We start from the raw sequence: 15,019 nt of genomic DNA on the forward strand, positions 1-15,019 counted from the left end.
TTGATGAAACTGAAAGTATAAAGTGCAAAGGTTGCTTTGCTGTACCATATTAAAAAGTAAAATAAAATAAATTGATGCCATCTTTCACTAACAGTTCTTTGCAGACAGCTGGAGAGTTAATTGGGGCAGTGACAGTTATTACTTTCTTGGGCTCTTGAGATCTCTGCAGATTGTGACTTAAGCCCTTATGCTTACTTATTTCAACTAAAACTGACATGATTTTAAAGAACCCATGTTGGCAACAAATATCTGTATAGTTGGAGTTATGGATGTTTTTTGTGTTTCACTGTTGCAGTCATTACATTTGGGTAATCTGCTGGCAGGTTGCCCTCATTCGGCCTGATTAACAAAGTCTTGGGTCCTGCGTCAGTTGCTGTCCCTTCTTCCATGAATTCAGGTCATCAGGGATATAAAACATGCAGCCGACGCCATTATATCAGTCTTTCTTGCTGCGCGGTACCCAAAGCAGAAGCAATTCGCAAGTGCCGGTCGGCCGACTCCTGAAATTTTCGTTTTCGAGTTTCAGATCAGAATTCTTCAACTAAAAAGCTGAGTACTCCGTTGGGGAAACTTTTTCTTGTTCCTTACCAATGTCAGTAAAAGTTAATAATTGTATTACTTGTGGGAAGCAGCTACCTCATAAGGATTTTCATAGGCCCTGACCACAACGTACCTTGCTGTCGGTTTTGTGCTTTATTTAATCAACGCACTATCAAACGTTGGTACATTTTTGCTTCTAAATATTGTGGCTCATGCTTTAATTATCCAGAAATGTCATCGGTTAGTAATCCGACTACCGGAATTCCTAAAAAATGCAAAGAAAAAGACAGAGACAGGCTTCAATTATGGAACCCGCGGATGTCTCTACCTTGGATGGGTCCGGAGCTGCTGTGCAGGCACCGGCTTCTGAGGGTGTTTTCAGGCCTACAGATTTGTATTATTAGACCGACACCATCTTCGAAACTAAGGCCAAATTCTTGATCTATGCCTAAAAAAACGATGCCTGGGCCACATGTGCAGGCCCCTATGCCTAAAAAACAATTATCAAAATGGCTGAAGATTTAATTACTCTGATCAGGGGTAGTCAAACCCCCCCCCCCTTCTAAGACGCCTAGGCAAGACATTGATTATGAATCTTCTGAACAGAATTCTATTTCTTCTGACTCTTCTAATGACCAGGAATTGTCTATACCTACTTATGAGGACTCTGATGCAGAAGATTCTATTCCTTCTGCTTCTCCCCCTGAGGATTTTTTTTGGGGGGGAAACTTTACATACCTTAAGGGAACATTTCCACTGGGAAAGTCAGGATTTCTCTGAATCTAAAAAGAGACTTAGGGATTTTCTACTACTTCCTCATCATAGGCCTTTGGCTATACCTCCTGTTCTAGACATTGTTGATGATGTTTTTTCAGAATCTAGTATAGCTCCTCATTCTCTGTCTCCGGCTTCTTGTAAGTCAGACAGATACTACAGGGTTCCTGACTCCCACAAATTTATTTTCAAAAATCCTGTTGCAGATCCTGAAACCATTTCTCAGGGTCCCAAGGGCATTAAGGCTTCTACTGCTAAAAATTCTACCCCTTCTGATAGAGATTCCAGGGAGATGGATAGATGGGGTAAGAAGGTTTACACTACTGCAACACTGGCAATCAGGGCTTTAAACTGTCAATTTCATATGCTAAAATATCAACAGCATATCATGGGACTGCTTAAACAGAAAATGATGTTAATTTCTGACTGTGTGGAAAACAAAGATTTACAGGATTTATTGCATTCAGCTGAACAAGTTGGAAAACATACTTTGCAATGTGGTTTTGATTCTTTGGAGGCTTCTTGTAGGGCTGCTGTAACTGGGTCTGTGCTAAGAAGGCATGCTTGGCTCAAAAAGCAAAATCTGCCTGATCATGTTAAAGCAAATTTGTTGGATGCTCCTTTACAACAGGACCGTCTCTTTGGTAATAAGGCTGAAGAAGTTTTAAAAAAGATGAAAGATAAAGCTAAATCTATGCAAACTGTGAAAGATTTCGTATAAATGCAACCTCCAAGATTTAGTAGGCACTGGCCTACTAAGAGCTGGTCCTTTCCAGTTCCTTCGAGAGCCACTAAAGTCAAACCCAGACATTTCAAAGGCTCCAGGTTTCAGTCACAAGGGACTTTCAGAACAAAGCAATGGGGTGCCTCCTCTTCCAAATCTGGAAACAACAAGCCACCTACCTATGGTAAGCAGTCTCAATGACTTCCCTTTACACTTACCAAGCACTTACCTTTTGGCCACCTCTTTGGGGGGAAAACTGGCTTTTCATGCAAGAAACTGGCAACTTATAACCCATGACAAATGGGTTTTAAATATAGTATCCCAGGGATACAGATTTCATTTCCACACATTGCGAACTCCAAACGGATGGCCAGACCTGCCCCCAAATCAGTGTGCAGAGGCCCAGAAACAAGTGCTTTCCCTCATGAGCATGGGGATATTCAACCAGTACAAGGAGAGGAAAAGGGACAAGGTTTCTATTCAAGACTTTTCCTGGTACCCAGAAAAGACAAATCATGGCATCCAATTCTGGACTTATCTACTCTAAACACCTTTCTGGACATTCCAAAATTCAAGATGCTGACACTTCACCAGTTACTTCCTATGCTAGGCAAAGATGCTTGGTTGGCAACTCCAGATTTAAAAGAGGCTTACCTGCATATCCCAATCAGGAAATCTTGCAGTAGATACCTCCACTTCAAAGCAGGCTACTTGCATTACCAGTTCTCTGCACTGCCCTTTGGCTTATCTACTGCGCCCAGGGTCTTTACAAAGTGCCTGGCTCCAGTAATTGCATTTTGCATGCAAAGAAATATTCAGATATATCCATACCAGGACGACTGTCTAATTCGGGCAGAAAACCAGGCCATTCTTCTAAACCATCTGGCGTTTGTAAAAAGGGTTCTAACTTGTCTAGGGTACACTATAAACGAAAAGAAATCACAACTGGTACCCTCTCAAAAAATTACATTCCTGGGTGCAAGCTTGAATACAACTGCCCAGATGGCTTTCCTTACGCCAGAGAAGCAAATTCATTTGGTGACTTGCTTCAAACAGGTGGCCACAAAAACCCTGCTTTCTGCAAGGCTAATACTGCAAGCTTTGGGGTTCATGGCCTCCTGCATTCTTCTAATTCCATATGCAAGACTGCATATGAGGAAACTTCAATGGTACTTGAAAAGTCTATGGAGTCAGCATTGTCACAGCCTGGAAACAATGATTTCTCTCATTCCTTGCCTGCAACTAGAGTTTCTATGGTGGGCAAAGGCCTGCCACCAAAACAAGGGACTGTCATTCACACCACCCCCTGCCGCCCAAACCCTAACTACAGACTCATCAGACTGTGCTTGGGGGGCACATCTGGCAGGGAAGTGCATTCAGGGCAAATGTAGCCCAAATCAAATACACCTTCATATCAATCAAAAAGAAATGCTAGCTGTACAGAATGCACTGACAGCCTTCAAGGACTACCTTCATCCAGGACAGTTACTGGTAAAGACAGACAACACCATAGTTATGTGGTACATAATCAAGCAGGGGGGTACACACTCCTACCCCCTTTGCAAACTAGCCATGACATTGTGGAACACGGCCTTGACCTATCAAGTACCACTACAAGCTCAATTCCTGCCAGGAAAGCTGAATACTCTGGCAGACGAACTAAGCAGAAATCTCATGGACCCTCATGAGTGGAAACTGGAACCATGGATTTTCAACATGTTGACACACAAATGGGGGAGCCCAGACATAGATCTTTTTGCTTCACCCCACAACTATCAGTTGGACAAATTTTGCACAAGAACTCGTCACAAAAAAGCCTGGAAAGTGGATGCTCTGTCCTTCAGCTGGAAACACCTATCAGTCTATGCCTTTCCCCCTCTGCCTCTGCTCTCCAAAGTTCTACTAAAAGTCAAAAAGGACAAGCCAAAAATGATTTTGATTGCTCCAGACTGGCCTCGCCAACACTGGTACCCACTCCTGCGCAATGTGTCACACCTTCCACCGTGGCACCTGCCTCAGATACCTTACTTACTGTCTCAGCAGAACAATCAAATTCTGCACACGCAGCTCCAAACTTTGAATTTTGCATTGTGGCTAATCACCTAAATTCACCCTTAGCATCCCTCAGCAAACCTGTGTTGGATGTCATTTTGGAGGCGAGAAGTCCTAGTACTAGAAAATCTTATGCTGACAAATGGAAAAGATTCTGTGCCTGGAATCAATCTCAAGGGATAAGCACAGCAGTACCCAACATTCCTCAGATTTTGCAATACTTAATTGAGATGCTTCACAAGGGCCTGTCCTTTTCTTCCATAAAAATCCATGCCTCAGTCATTTCAGCTCATTATGACACAGAACCTCCCCTATTCTCTCATCCTCTGCTAAAGCAGTATCTCAGAGGGGCCAAAAACTTAAGACCACCCAGGAGAGCTCCAACCCCTGCCTGGGACCTCAATTTTGTATTGGAAAAAATTCACTCTCCCTCCTTTCAAGCCAGCTGCTACTGCAGACTTAAAATTTCTCTCCTGGAAAACAGCTTTCCTTTTAGCAGTCACTTCAGCTAGAAGGGTATCTGAATTACAGGCTCTTATGGCAGTGGATCCTTTCATAATTTTTCATGCAGACAGGGTATCTCTCAGGACCAATCCATCCTTCATGCCTAAGGTGGTATCCAGTGTGGCTCTTAATCAGACCATTCATTTGCCAACATTTTTTCCCATTCCACAGAACAAGGGTGAGCAGATTCTGCATTCATTGGATGTACACAGACAACTTAGATTTTACTTAAACAGGACAAAATCTCAAAGAAAATCTGAATAACTGCTGGTGGCATTTGCTGCAGGGACAGAGGGAAAGGCTATTTCAAAGCAAACCATTTCCAAATGGATAAGCCATTGTATTAGTTTCTGCTATATGCACCATGGAAAAACTATCCCCCAGGGGATCAGATCCATTCCACCAGGGCTGCATCTACTTCTACAGCCTTTTTCAGGGGTGTTCCTACCAGGGCATTCTAGAAGCTGCTACCTGGAGCTCAGTTCATACGTTCACTAAATATTACCATTTACCACTTTTCTCTAAATCCAGAGCTGGCTTTGTCACTGCTGTCCTGCAGGGCCTTATAGCTGGTCCTAATGCTGTATAATTTCCTCCACCCATCCATAGCTTTGGGAATCTACCCAAATGTAATGACTGCAACAGTGAAACACGAAGAACATAGTACAGTTGTGGACACTTACCATAAATGTAGATGTTCGAGTGTATTCACTGTTGCAGTCCTGGTTACCCTCCCTCCATTCCCCTATTTTTCTCTGGCTATACCTCTATTTTCTTTCACTATGCTTAAAAGCCCTTTTGGTGTATTTGCTTTTGGGATTGGAGGTATATCTTTTGTGTTTTTAATTTTATTTCTCCCCATTTGGGGAGCACCTGACATCTGGGGCAAGAAAAACTGATGTAATGGCGTCGGCTGCATGTTTTATACCCCTGACAACCTGACATCATGGAAGAAGGGACAGCAACCGATGCAGGACCCAAGACTTTGTTAATCAGGCTGACTGAGGGCAACCTGCCAGCAGATTACCCAAATGTAATGTCTGCAACAGTGAACAGACTCGAACATCTACATTTACGGTAAGTGTACACGACTGTACTTTTTGCCATTAATGACATATGGCTGATATTGCTGGATTGTAAGGAATGCTGAATGATGGAAAGTTAATGGTTTTGGAATATGGGGTTGGAGAAAACTTTTGAGAGTCCTGTGGACTGCAGCATCATCAAATGTGTTAATATATAAGGAAATAAACCCAGACTGTTCACTGGAATGTCTAATAGCAAAATTAAAATGCAAATACTGTGGCTACTTAATGCAAAGAGGATTCAGTAGTAAAGACATTGATAATAGGAAAGATTGAAAAGGAGAAGGGGCAACAGAGTCTAAGATGGATAGAGAGCATTGCTGAAGTAATGAATATGAATTTGCAAAAACTTAAAGAAACACTTGTTGACAAACAAGCTGAGTGTGTTAAGTCCTGCGATCACAAAGATAAAGGATTGATTAAACAGCAGCAATCCCTGTATCTGTGCCAGCTAACATAACACTCATGAGTTGCCTGAGTTGCTATAGTAAGAAAAATAAATTAAAAAAAAAAATCAGTGTGTAGCAATGTAAAGGGGAAAGGTCTGTGCTTATAAAATCATTTAGTGGATTTAAGACATAATTTTGCTGTTGTAACTATTTGATCTGATGCTATCTGTGTCGATATTCCTCACAGATGGGTCTGGGGTCCGAGAGAGCCACTTTTCAGACAGATTCAGAGCTCAAGCTCCTCCCCTTCCCATAACCCCTTGATACCCTCTAACCCTCTGATCTTGTTTCCTGCTGAATTACTCCAGATGTGGAAGGAGATGGACAAGGTGGAACCTGTGAGACCAACTTTACCCGGCTTCAGAGGGATTTGGTTTCAGAGCGTGCCACTTCCCTGTTGGAGTTGTTGCCTCCAAAGAGCTTCAAGTTTCTCTCAAGCTGTCCACTCTCACTTCCTTAGTGAATGCCTCTATGAGGCTGATCTCTAGTACTGCGGAGGCCACCTCTTGAGTTGCAGGCACAGGCATCTCTATCAGGCAGCATGCCTGGCTTCGCCTTTGCAGGTTCGCGGAACCCTTTAAGGCATCCTTTACTAACACCCCTTTGACGGTTCCACTTTGTATGGACCATCTGTTAAAGAGACCTTAACCCACAGTGAGCAGGAAGGCAAGACTCTTTTCGTAGTAGGGATCAGATTTTCTACTCCCCAGATGTCCTTTTCTAAGACCCAGTGAGGAAGTAAAAAGCTTTGGTTCTAGAGAACTCAGTCTTCCTTTCAGGATGTTCCACATGAATCTTCTTTCACAGGCCAGGGCAGGGGATTCAGTGGTAGATGCCACCCTAGGAGCAGAGGAGGTTCACAAAATCAGGGCTCCCGAGAACCCTTCTCGGAGAAACCCAGCGCTCCTGATGCGCTGTCCAACTGTCCTTCCCTGGAGGCAGTCGAGGGGGTCATCTATCTCTTCATCCACTAGCCTGGACAAGTCTCACCTCTGATCAGTGGGTGTTAAAATCATTTCCAAGGGTTACTGTATTCCATTCTCCCAGCTGTCAGCTACAGGCCAATCATTATCAGTTCAGAGCCCTGCCCTTTGAACTTAGCACAGCCCCCCAGGTGTTTATCAAATGTATGGCAGTGGTTGTAGTTCACCTCCGGCTGCAAGATTTCCAGGTTTTTCAATACGTGGACAATTGGCTTCTTACAGCTTCTACGAGGCATCAACTAACACTGGTGACCAGGTATGTCCTAGGGCTTTTAAAGCATCCAGGCATCAAAGTGAACCTGCCCAAGTCAAATCTAGTTCCAAGCCAAAACCTAGAATTCATTGGATTCCTGTTGGACACGGTATCAGAGAATGCAGCACTGCCTACCTGCAGGGTACAGCTGATTCAGGAACAAGTTTCTCTTTTGATGACTCTAACATGCCTGCCAGTTCATTTGATTCTCAAAGTGCTAGGCTCAATGGTAGCTGCCATTCATTTGGTGCCACTCACCAGGTATTGTACGTGAGCTCTCCAAGGGACCCTGGCAGTCCAGTGGTCCTTTCTGTCTCAGTCCATGTCTATGATAATAAAATTGACACAGGTGTGCAGGGATTGTCTTATGTTGTGGCTTCAGTCTGAGGACCTTCCTTTTTCTAGTCAGGCCTTCTTGTCCTCCCCTGCCTAAGGCCAGAGTGACCACAGATGCCTCCCTATTGGGATGGGGGGGATTTTCGGCGCAGGATGGTTCAAGACATGTGGTTGCCTGTAGAGACCAAATTGCACATAAGCATCCTGGAGATGAGAGCAGTCCTGTTAACATTGTAAGCCTTTCAGGACTGCCTCCGTTAAGAGACCATAGCAATTCAGACAAGCAAGGAGAATACGGTCTTATCATCTGTGCAGAGAGGTCATGAGAGTGTGGGAGTGGGCGATGTCCTCCATGTGCTTTCTTCTTGCAGCTCATATACCCAGGAGTTCCAATGTGCTGGCCGATAAACTCAGCAGGTCCATCTTGAGTCCTCATGAGTGGTCCCTGAATCTACCCAAATGTAATGACTGCAACAGTCACAAATTCAGCAATTACTTTGCCCTGATTCCCCCATTAGGGGATTCACCCAGGGATGCTCTTGTTCACGTTTCGCCTCCGGGTCTCCTCTGTGCTTACCCTCCTTTTCCCTCATACCCAAAATTTTACAGAAATCTCATTGCCTGAAGAGCTGTCTCATCCTCATTGCCCCTTTCTTGGCCTCTTCAGGCATGGTTCTCCTTCCTAAGGTCTCATCTGACGTATCCTCCTTGGATACTGGATCCCAATCTGAATCTCATCTCCCACTCCTGGGGGCTTTCACTTCCCAATCTTGGCACCCTTCTTCTAACCACATGGTTTCTCCAGTTCCAGTAATCTTGACACAGTCCAGGCTTCCTTCCCTGATGTGGAACATTATTTTGGCTTCTCATAAACCGTCTTCAAAAACAGTGTATTCCATCAAGTGGAAAAGGTTTTCCATTTGGGCTAGACAGTGGAATCTAGATCCCTTTTTAGTCCCTATTCCTGATATCTTGCTCTTATCTTCTCTTTCTCAGGATGGGGCAAGTTTCTCTATTATTAAGCTCCAGTTGGCTGCCACCTCTAATTTCCATGTCAGCAGTGAGCCTAACTTTTCTTCCAAGTTGTGCAAAGCCTTTATGAAAGGAGTTTTCCTTCTTAAGGCCTCCCATTAAGGCTCCATCACCTCCATGGGACTTGACTTTGGTGCTGCAGTCTGTAACTCAAAAAAAATTGAACCTGCTAGTTCATGCGTAATTAAATTCCTGTCCTGGAAGACAGCCTTTTTAGTAGCCATTACTTCTGCCAAGAAGGTCTTGGAACTACAAATTATGTGCACTAAGCCCCCATTTATGATTTTTTACAAGGACAGGGTGTCTCTTAGAACAAATTTTTTCTTTCTCTCCAAAGTGGCTTCTGAAGCAAATCTCAAGTCAGTCGATTCAACTACCGATCTTCTTTCCTAATTAATCTAATAAAGAAGAATATATCTTGCATTGTTTAGATGTCCACAGACAATTGTGTTTCTATTTGCAAGGACTGAGGAGTTCAGAAAGTCGGACCAACTTTTTGTGCTTATCTCCCAGAACAGAAGGGGCAGGTAATATCCAAAGTAATTATCTCCAGGTAGATTGCTGGTTGATTTCCTGCGGTTATTCTAGTTGGAATTTAGAAATATCCAGACCAGTTCAAGCCCACTCCACTAGGTCTGTTGCTACCTCTTTGGCCTTCTTGGATAGACTTTCCCTTGATAAGATCTGCGCTGCTGCAACTTGGTCTAATCCACACACTTTCATTTTGCACTACAAATTGGACTTAGTATTCAGGAGCAGGGCTTCCTTTGGTTCCTCCATCCTCCAGCATATCCTTCCTTGAGGCCACCCAGGCTACATAGTAACCTGGGACTCTGTCTCGTCTGTGAGGAATAATGACATGGATAGTATCAGATATAGAGTTATGTACTTACCATAACTTGGCATCTGTGCTCTCTAGTGTCATGATTTCTCACATTCCCTCCCTTCTTCCCCCTTCCTTTGGGTAGGCCTGGTGAGGCTGGAGTGGTTGGATCTAGCGAGAAGTTTTTGACTTCTGTTGCAGATGCTGTTTTTCTGCATTTCAGCTAATTTAGCAAACTCGATCTGAGGGTTAGAAGGTAGCAAGGGATTATGGGAAGGGAATCTTTCTGAAGAGTGGCCGGCTCAGATCCTAGACCCATCTATGAGGAATAATGACACTGGATAGCACAGATGCCAAGTTATGGTAAGTACATAACTCTGTATGTGTTTGTAGACTAATGACTTCTGCTGTTTACTCCTTGTTTTACTTGTTCTGTGACAGATGATTTTATGCACTCAGGGAATTCTAGCAGGGAGGCATAGTGCAGCTCAAGTGAAAAGAATTTTCTTTTTCCTTTTTACTTGTAAGTCCTTTCCTGGTTTAGATTAGTCAGTTACAACAAAACCTTCTCTGAACATACTTTTTGTCCTAGCAGTAATGTTATTAACATACTTGTATATTTGATGAATTTGGAACCGCCTAGCATGTTAGAAGCATCACAGTGATATTCTGATGCATTCTTCCATTATTTGTAAAAAACAGATTGGGAGAGCTTCCTTTGGCTTACTAATATTTTGGTTTTCTTTTGCATTTTTACTGTGTATTAGCTACTTGCACTAATTTTTTACACTACTCTTGTGAAGTGTGTGTCATAAAGTGGCAGCCTTTTGTGCTTAATTACAGGTACTTCAAATCCAAAAACAACATTGAAAATGTCTGAAGTAAGACTTGATACTGAAGGAAAGGTATGTTAAATTATCACAGCTGTTCAGTTTTATCCTTCAATAGTTTTACTTTATTCATAGATTTCAGCATCAGATGATAGGACTGCTGGGTATCGAAATTCCAGGGATCATAATTGTGATTCTTGGAATAGCAGAACTTAAAAATGCATATTTGGAGAAATATGCATATATACTAAGCCAAAGGTTATGGTATCTTGGAATATTCCTCCATCTGTAAAGTACAGTGATCTTTGACTTCTGTAATCAGCACAACAATCTTCAATACTAATAGTAAAAGGAGTTAAAAAAAAATCAGTTTCCCTACCTCCGGGAATTCCTGAGTTTAGTGAGCTTGCCAGTCTCACCATTATTTCCAGTGCTAATGTTACCCCCAACCAGTTTCAGCTAACAAGATAATCCAATCCCGTATAGCAGGAACTCATAAAGTGTTAACTGCGACCAACAAAATCAAAACACAGCAAAAGCAAAAGACTCCTGGAAAAAGACCCCAGTTTGCACCCAGTTTGCACCATCACTTCCGGCATGAGTGTTACCTCGACCACATTTGGCTAACAAGATAGTCCATTCCCATATAGCAGGAACTCATAGAATATAAACTGTGACCAAAAAAATCAAAACACAGTAAAGCAAAGAGACTCCTGGAAAAAGACTCCAGTATATGTTGTTATTGTAAACCTTTCATTTGTCACTTTTTATTCCACCAGAATACTTTGTGGTTTGTTTTAAGCTAGTGGCATGCTCACTAACCGGGATCCTACAGTTTAACCAACCACACTGAATAATAGAAATAAAGTAATGCATAAAATAAAAATAAAGGGAAGCAAATAAAACAGTTTATCTAGCTTGCCCTAACAGAGGGAAACTAAAGTTTTTTTCCACCTCTGCTGACAGTAATCACTTACATTAACTCTTAGGGTGGCTCATTGGTTCTTGTGCTACCTGGACAGCCTCATGGTTCTACCCGCTCAATTCACCCTTGCTCTGCTTGGTCTCACTCTGCTCTCCTACCGCAAAATCCCACCCACCCCAATGCCCATACATTTATTCTTATCCACTGCTCACATGTCCTCCACTAGTTGTCCAATCTCAGCAGTCTAAACACTAATTTAATAATTTAACCACACCCCATGGAAGGGACTACTTTCTCATTTTGACTGCAGTCACTACCTACAAGATCCTCCCACCTCATTAACTCTTCCCAACACCATCAGAAAGCCACTACTCAACTGCACCTCAATTACTAACAAAATGGTGCTACAATTCTTTTCATTACTTACTTTACTCATTACCGTCTACCTCCCTACATCCTATCTTAACCAGCAAGTTAATACTTTATACTCTCCCACTGACCCTTTCGTCACCACACCTCATACAGCTTTAACCAATATTTTCATATAATCACACCTTTATAATAGTTCCAAAACAGAACTTTTCTCATTCAAATATAAACAATCACAGGCAACTCCTTACACACTACAAAAATGCACTAAGCTAGTTAAACTTACACAGCAATTTCTCTTATACTTAACCCAGATCAAACTAAGTGGACATACACCCCAATCCTGGCCCTCAATCCCCAGCCAAACCCCCCATCAGCTATCTTCTACGAATATCATCAATCTCCCAAATAATAACTCTGACCTCCTTATATTAAACATCAGTCTGAGAAGCATCCTAAATAAAACACATGAAGTCCATGCAACTGTCACCCAATTCTCCCCCAATCTAGTGATCTTAACTGAGACATGGCTAAACCCCACATACCAAATAGTGAAATCCTAACCCATGGGTATAACATCCACAGACTAGATATGACCCATAAGTGAGGCAGTGGCATAGTCATAATATACAAAGAAACCATTAAATTGGAAAGTCTTCAACTTAACCCCCCCCCAAATCTCAGAAATTCTGAAATTTTAATCTCTCGCATGCAACATAACCCTAAGAAGCACATCATTATTATTGCCATCTACATCCCCCCAGGTAACAACTCATCCATTATTGAAGATTCAACAGTCAATATTAGACTGGACTCTAACAAATAAACCTTCTTTCTGTCACCAAGCTGGTTGACTCCCAGACATTCTTAGTGACCATCTACCCACTTACCTACTAAAGCAGTACATAAGCCTTCCAAAAAGAATCATTTACAAGCACATCAGCAACAAAAGAAATTCCTACGCAGAAGTCTTTAAGTCCTTCTTGCAACAATGCTACTGGTCCCCATTAAAACATATCCTCCTAGGTTCGGCTGTGCAGTACTTCAGTAAAAAATTCCTCAGTATCCTAAACAACCAAGCTCCCCTTAGAAAGAGCTGCACTAACTCTAAACAGATACCATGGCTTTTTAATTACACCAAGAACCTCCTCAAACAGGGAGGCAGAGCCTGGTCTAGCTACCATAACATCAAAGACCAAGCCTCCCTTCTCACTTTCTGACAATTACAAAATCTAGCTAAAAAGAAAATCAGGCAGGATAAAAACTGCACTACACAACAATACAACAAAAACACCAAAACAGTCTGCAGAAATTCTGGGGAGCATCAAACAACTGCTTAAGCCCAGACAGAGCACAACTCCATCTCAAACACAACAAATGCCACAGATAGTATTGCCTCTCAGTTCAGTACACATTTTATCAACTTCATACTATCCCTAGGGGAAAAAAAAGCAATAACCCTTCACACAGCTCCAGAAAGAAATCTAAATTCCTTTTCTATCAAACTAATACCATCAAAAACCTTCTGTCCAAACTAAAGCTCTCATCCCTAGCTACTAACCAACTACCCAATGAATTCCTTAAATTAGCAGCATACGCCATCTCCTACCCCATATCTTTACTAATCAGTTGCTCCATTGTTGAGAATATCATTCCTCTACACAAAAGCAGTATCTCTACTGATTTCTCAAACTACAGACCAATTGCTATCCTCCCTCCTATAGCTAAAATTGAAAAATGTGTACGTGCACAACTTCTCAACTACCTACTAAATAATAACCTCCTGTATGCTTCCCAACATGGTTTTAGACTAAAACATAGTACTACAACTGTGGTTGTTAGCTTTACAAACTTGATCAACAAAGTCAGAAATAACCAGCTAGACTGTTCTATCCTTCTGGATATATCTAAGACCTTCGATATAGTAGCCCACCAAAAACTACTCATTGAGCTAGTTTCCTTAAACCTTACCAAATCTACCCTCTCCTAGTTTCTAAGCTATTTAACTGACCACCAACAGGCAGTTAAGTGGCAAGATGAACTCTCTACCATAATGCCTGTCTCAGTGGGTGTACCTCAGTGTTCAGTTCTTGGTCCATTACTCTTCACCATTTTCACCAACAGACTCAGCACAACTACCCGACAGGCAGCTATAATACAATACACAGATGACTCCACACTTATATGTTCAGCCCCTTCCTTACCTGAACTCCTACAAAAAACTCTCCCAAGATATCACAAACTATCTCTCAGACTACCAACTGGTTTTCAATCCAAATAAAAAAAGCTCATGCTCTTCACTATTAGCAAAACACCCAATCACTCTCCCCTTTCACAATCTACTCTTCTAATAAAACTAAAATCAACCTGTCTTTCACACTGAACTCCTCAGAGTCACAATTGACAGCAACCTAAAGTTTTACAAACACTTTGCTTTTACTGTCAAAAAGGTCCATATTAAGCTAGGGTCACTCTACAAAGTTAAACCATACCTGACCGACTCCATAGCCAGGAGGCATCAGCTCTCCACCCTACTGTACAGCTCCCCAGTATTCACTAACCTCAGAAAATCAGATGTAAACAAACTGGAGTATTGCTACAATAAAATCGCCAAATTTGCTACCAACCTCCCCTACAGGGAAAACCACTGCACAATGCTACACCAGCTTAAACGTCTCGGACTACCTAGTCTTCTATCCCTTAACCAACTAACTTTCACCCACTCCGTCTTTCACTACCCAGATCACTGCCCTGCACTCAAGAACCTAGTGCAACCCCATGCCATCTCCAGACCCCTGAGATCCTCCAGCAAACAACTACTTAAAGTCCAATAATTGACATGGCGACTCTTTGTTTTCAAAACAGATATTTAAATCCTGGAATGACATGCCTCAGAAAATACTAAACACTGCCAACACACCAAAAATTCAAATAACTTCTTAGGGAACAACTAACAAATAACTGGCTCTGGTCCTGCATTACGCCTGGGTGAGCATATTTTTCTTTTTACCAACTCTGTCAAACAACTACACTATTTCCTTCTCTCACTTAATCCAAATTAAATCTATTTTTCAACTTCCTACTCTGCCACCCATCTGTCACTCTATCCAAACCAGTCCTATCTATTTTCAACTTACTCCAGTGCCAACTATCTCTCCCTTTATGTTCTTAATCATGTAGTGCCTAAGAATAAGTTTGGCTACCATGTGCAGCAATTGGCTGTTTTTTATTTTACATTTTTAATGTATGTCTCTCTCTTCATGTTTGAATTATGTCACAATATCTAACCATTGTTCTATCATTTTTCTCTTAATGTAATTTACTTTCCATGCTAGCAATT

At 42.0% G+C, this 15,019-nt stretch overlaps 1 protein-coding gene across 1 annotated transcript in view; it reads left to right on the plus strand.

The window, feature by feature from the left end:
• DPP8 (dipeptidyl peptidase 8) overlaps positions 1-15,019 on the plus strand; it is a 1,004,126-nt gene that overhangs the window by 404,168 nt on the left and 584,939 nt on the right. The window contains exon 8 of the mRNA XM_044077448.1: positions 10,399-10,460. Within this exon, the coding sequence (XP_043933383.1) occupies positions 10,399-10,460 (62 nt within the window). The remainder of the gene's footprint in view (positions 1-10,398; positions 10,461-15,019) is intronic.

Source organism: Protopterus annectens, chromosome 7.part0 (assembly GCF_019279795.1).
Source record: "Protopterus annectens isolate FY-2018-M chromosome 7.part0, PAN1.0, whole genome shotgun sequence".
Classification (NCBI taxonomy): Eukaryota; Metazoa; Chordata; order Ceratodontiformes; family Protopteridae; genus Protopterus; species Protopterus annectens.